Raw genomic sequence first — 6,000 nt, forward strand, 5'->3', positions numbered from 1 at the left:
TCATCGTCACCTTCCTCATCGTCACCTTCCTCATCGTCACCTTCCTCATCAATCCCTTCCTCATCGTCACCTTCCTCATCGTCACCTCCCTCATCACCATCTTCCTCATAGTTACCTTCCTCATCGTCACCTCCCTCATCGTCACCTTCCTCATTGTCACCTTCCTTGTCCCCTTCCTCATCGTCACCTTCCTCATCGCCACCTCCCTCATCGTCACCTTCCTCATCGTCACCTTCCTCATCGTCACCTCCCTCATCGTCACCTTCCTCATCGTCACCTTCCTCATTAATCCCTTCCTCATCGTCCCCTTCCTCATCGTCACCTTCCTCATCGCCACCTTCCTCATCGCCACCTTCCTCATCGCCACCTTCCTCATCGTCCCCTTCCTCATCGTCACCTTCCTCATCGCCACCTCCCTCATCGCCACCTCCCTCATCGCCACCTTCCTCATCGCCACCTTCCTCATCGTCACCTTCCTCATCGCCACCTTCCTCATCGCCACCTTCCTCATCGTCCCCTTCCTCATCGTCACCTTCCTCATCGCCACCTCCCTCATCGCCACCTCCCTCATCGCCACCTTCCTCATCGCCACCTCCCTCATCGTCACCTCCCTCATCGTCACCTTCCTCATCGCCACCTTCCTCATCGCCACCTTCCTCATCGTCCCCTTCCTCATCGTCACCTTCCTCATCGCCACCTCCCTCATCGTCACCTCCCTCATCGCCACCTTCCTCATCGCCACCTCCCTCATCGTCACCTTCCTCATCGTCACCTTCCTCATCGTCACCTTCCTCATCGCCACCTCCCTCATCGCCACCTTCCTCATCGTCACCTTCCTCATCGTCACCTTCCTCATCGTCACCTTCCTCATCAATCCCTTCCTCATCGTCACCTTCCTCATCGTCACCTCCCTCATCACCATCTTCCTCATAGTTACCTTCCTCATCGTCACCTTCCTCATCGCCATCTTCCTCATAGTTACCTTCCTCATCGTCACCTTCCTCATCGCCACCTCCCTCATCGTCACCTTCCTCATCGTCACCTTCCTCATCGTCACCTTCCTCATCGTCACCTCCCTCATCGTCACCTTCCTCATCGTCACCTTCCTCATCGTCACCTCCCTCATCGTCACCTTCCTCATCGCCACCTTCCTCATCGTCACCTCCCTAATCGTCACCTTCCTTATCGCCACCTTCCTCATCGCCATCTTCCTCATAGTTACCTTCCTCATCGTCACCTTCCTCATCGCCATCTTCCTCATAGTTACCTTCCTCATCGTCACCTTCCTCATCGCCACCTCCCTCATCGTCACCTTCCTCATCGTCACCTTCCTCATCGTCACCTTCCTCATCGTCACCTCCCTCATCGTCACCTTCCTCATCGTCACCTTCCTCATCGTCACCTTCCTCATCGTCACCTCCCTCATCGTCACCTTCCTCATCGCCACCTTCCTCATCGTCACCTTCCTCATCGTCACCTCCCTAATCGTCACCTTCCTTATCGCCACCTTCCTCATCGTCACCTCCCTCATCGCCACCTCCCTAATCGTCACCTTCCTTATCGCCACCTTCCTCATTAATCCCTTCCTCATCGTCACCTTCCTCATCGTCACCTTCCTCATCGCCACCTCCCTCATCGTCACCTTCCTCATCGTCACCTTCCTCATCGCCACCTTCCTCATCGTCCCCTTCCTCATCGTCACCTTCCTCATCGCCACCTCCCTCATCGTCACCTTCCTCATCGTCACCTTCCTCATCGCCACCTCCCTCATCGTCACCTTCCTCATCGTCACCTTCCTCATCGTCACCTTCCTCATCGCCACCTCCCTCATCGCCACCTTCCTCATCGTCACCTTCCTCATCGTCCCCTTCCTCATCGTCACCTTCCTCATCGTCACCTTCCTCATCGTCACCTTCCTCATCAATCCCTTCCTCATCGTCACCTTCCTCATCGTCACCTCCCTCATCGCCACCTCCCTCATCGTCACCTTCCTCATCGCCACCTTCCTCATCGCCACCTCCCTCATCGCCACCTTCCTCATCGTCACCTTCCTCATCGTCACCTTCCTCATCGTCCCCTTCCTCATCGTCACCTTCCTCATCGCCACCTTCCTCATCGCCACTTTCCTCATCGTCACCTCCCTCATCGCCACCTTCCTTATCGCCACCTTCCTCATTAATCCCTCCCTCATCGTCACCTCCCTAATCGTCACCTTCCTTATCGCCACCTTCCTCATCGTCACCTTCCTCATCGTCACCTTCCTCATCGTCACCTCCCTCATCGTCACCTTCCTCATCGCCACCTCCCTAATCGTCACCTTCCTTATCGCCACCTTCCTCATTAATCCCTTCCTCATCGTCACCTTCCTCATCGCCACCTTCCTCATCGTCACCTTCCTCATCGTCACCTTCCTCATTGTCACCTTCCTCATCAATCCCTTCCTCATCGTCACCTTCCTCATCGTCACCTCCCTCATCGTCACCTTCCTCATCGTCACCTTCCTCATTAATCCCTTCCTCATCGTCACCTTCCTCATCGCCACCTTCCTCATCGTCACCTTCCTCATCGTCACCTTCCTCATCGCCACCTCCCTAATCGTCACCTTCCTCATCGTCACCTTCCTCATCGCCACTTTCCTCATCAATCCCTTCCTCATCGCCACCTTCCTCATCGCCACCTCCCTCATCGCCACCTTCCTCATCGTCACCTTCCTCATCGTCACCTTCCTCATCGTCCCCTTCCTCATCGTCACCTTCCTCATCGCCACCTTCCTCATCGCCACTTTCCTCATCGTCACCTCCCTCATCGCCACCTTCCTTATCGCCACCTTCCTCATCGTCACCTTCCTCATCGTCACCTTCCTTATCGCCACCTTCCTCATCGTCACCTTCCTCATCGTCACCTTCCTTATCGCCACCTTCCTCATCGTCACCTTCCTCATCGTCACCTTCCTCATTAATCCCTCCCTCATCGTCACCTCCCTAATCGTCACCTTCCTTATCGCCACCTTCCTCATCGTCACCTTCCTCATCGTCACCTTCCTTATCGCCACCTTCCTCATTAATCCCTCCCTCATCGTCACCTCCCTAATCGTCACCTTCCTTATCGCCACCTTCCTCATCGCCACCTTCCTTATCGCCACCTTCCTCATCGTCACCTCCCTCATCGTCACCTTCCTCATCGCCACCTCCCTAATCGTCACCTTCCTTATCGCCACCTTCCTCATTAATCCCTTCCTCATCGTCACCTTCCTCATCGCCACCTTCCTCATCGTCACCTTCCTCATCGTCACCTTCCTCATTGTCACCTTCCTCATCAATCCCTTCCTCATCGTCACCTTCCTCATCGTCACCTCCCTCATCGTCACCTTCCTCATCGTCACCTTCCTCATTAATCCCTTCCTCATCGTCACCTTCCTCATCGCCACCTTCCTCATCGTCACCTTCCTCATCGTCACCTTCCTCATCGCCACCTCCCTAATCGTCACCTTCCTCATCGTCACCTTCCTCATCGCCACTTTCCTCATCAATCCCTTCCTCATCGCCACCTTCCTCATCGCCACCTTCCTCATCGCCACTTTCCTCATCGTCACCTCCCTCATCGCCACCTTCCTCATCGCCACCTTCCTCCCGATGACCACCACGGTGGATCCACAGGTCAGACTGATGTCTGTAAACATGTAACCACGTTGAGGACACGCGTGCCGTGCTTCTCCGTGGATCTTCGGCTCTGCTGGAAGTCTGCAGACGGGAGAACCAGGAGGGACGCTGTTTGTAGGATCCTGGTCCAGGAGGAGAACTGGATCATCTGCTGGTTTAGACTCCATCGCTCCTGGACCTTCTGCGCTGAACTGGGTCAAATACCGGGACAATTATTATCTTGTCCAAGGAAGGTCGTCAAGGCAACGAGTCCAGCCGAGCAGGGCTCCGCGAGGACGGCCTGTTTAATGTCTTTTCGCGTGTTTAGAATGTCATACATGATGTCACACAGTTCTCATTCCTGTCACTCCATCAATCCTTCCTCTGGTTTTTTTACAAGAGTGTTTGTCATCCATCCTTCATACATCCTTCATCCATCCGTCCATCCATCCATCCTTCATCCATCCGTCCATCCATCCATCCTTCATCCATCCGTCCATCCAGCCATCCTTCATCCATCCGTCCATCCATCCATCCTTCATCCATCCGTCCATCCAGCCATCCTTCATCCATCCGTCCATCCATCCATCCTTCATCCATCCGTCCATCCATCCATCCTTCATCCATCCGTCCATCCATCCATCCTTCATCCATCCGTCCATCCATCCATCCTTCATCCATCTGTCCATCCATCCATCCTTCATCCATCTGTCCATCCATCCATCCTTCATCCATCTGTCCATCCATCCATCCTTCATCCATCTGTCCATCCATCCATCCTTCATCCATCCGTCCATCCATCCATCCTTCATCCATCCGTCCATCCATCCATCCTTCATCCATCCGTCCATCCATCCATCCTTCATCCATCCGTCCATCCATCCATCCTTCATCCATCTGTCCATCCATCCATCCTTCATCCATCTGTCCATCCATCCATCCTTCATCCATCCGTCCATCCATCCATCCTTCGTCCATCCATCCATCCTTCATCCATCCGTCCATCCATCCATCCTTCATCCATCCATCCATCCATCCTTCATACATCCGTCCATCCATCCATCCTTCATACATCCGTCCATCCATCCATCCATCATCCATCTGTCCATCCATCCATCCTTCATCCATCCGTCCATCCATCCATCCTTCATCCATCCGTCCATCCATCCATCCTTCATCCATCCGTCCATCCATCCATCCTTCATCCATCCGTCCATCCATCCATCCTTCATCCATCTGTCCATCCATCCATCCTTCCTTCATCCGTCCATCCATCCATCCTTCATCCATCTGTCCATCCATCCATCCATTAATACCTTCTGTCTTTGTTGCTTATCTGGTCTCGGATCACGGTGCTGTGGTCTAAGCAGAGAAAGCCAGACTTCCTTCTAAACAGACACACGTCTGGAATGTTGTCAGGGTCATTTGAAATTTTGGGACTATCAAGGCATTCTGGACCAAACGAGCTTCCTGGTGTCAGAAAACCTCCTGCTTGAAGAGCCAGAACAAAGATAAAAACAGCCCAGAGAGCCCCAGATCAAACCACTGGACTCTTCTGAAGTGGTCTTCTGAGTCCTGCACATCTGTAGGAGCTGAAACATCCTGGCAAGAAACCCTTCAAACTTCAACTTTTTATCAATGTTTTCACATCTTTTATGAATCTGAAATAAAGATGAGCACCTCTCTGGACCACATTCCGGTGTGAGACGTACCCCGTCCATGTCAAAGGTGAAGAAGACTTGCTCCACGTAGCTGTTGGCGTTCTCGTTGATGCCCCTCAGGTTGAGGATGGCCTTCAGCTCAAACAGCGTGATGAGGCCGGATGGAGACTCCCTCATGAACTTGTTGTACCAGTGGTGCATGTCCTCGGCCAGAACATCGTCCAGGTTGGAGTGTTCGCTCCCCATGATCCCCGGTGATCCCGGCAGACAAAGCAGAGGAGACCAGGACCGGTCTGACGGCTCGGTCACTGTGAGACTATGAGGCTAAATCCGGTCTACATGCAGGTTGCTGCGACTCTGGAATCTTTAACCCTCTTAGTTCATGAAGTCAAGGAGGAGCTAAAATAAGTCGCTAATGAGATGAGCTGCTCTGCTGCAGGAACCACGCTAGAAAGCCTGCGCTGGTTTTAATGGATCATACTTACTGGATAATCTGGTTCTTATTAATTCTCATCTTTAGGAATTCAGACACACACCATGGGGATGTGTGTCGGATTTTAATGTGAAGTTTAATGTGCTTTTGAAATTTCATCTGTTCAGCTTTAGTTTGAGCCGGTTTATTGCAAAGAATAAAATCAGAAGAATGAACCTTCAGAGAACCTCAAGGATCCGGTTCCCCAGCAGACCAGGACCTGCAGGAG

General features: G+C 52.8%; 1 protein-coding gene across 1 annotated transcript in view; it reads right to left on the reverse strand.

The window, feature by feature from the left end:
- Window positions 1-5,545, reverse strand: part of guca1d (guanylate cyclase activator 1d) — a gene marked incomplete at both ends in the record, with an annotated part of 46,644 nt that extends 41,099 nt beyond the window's left edge. Inside the window, one exon of the mRNA XM_079247795.1 lies at window positions 5,351-5,545. Within this exon, the coding sequence (XP_079103921.1) occupies window positions 5,351-5,545 (195 nt within the window). The remainder of the gene's footprint in view (window positions 1-5,350) is intronic.
- Between the last annotated feature and the right edge of the window lie 455 nt (window positions 5,546-6,000).

The sequence above is a fragment of the Telmatherina bonti genome, assembly GCF_933228915.1.
Source record: "Telmatherina bonti genome assembly, chromosome: 10".
NCBI lineage: Eukaryota > Metazoa > Chordata > Actinopteri > Atheriniformes > Telmatherinidae > Telmatherina > Telmatherina bonti.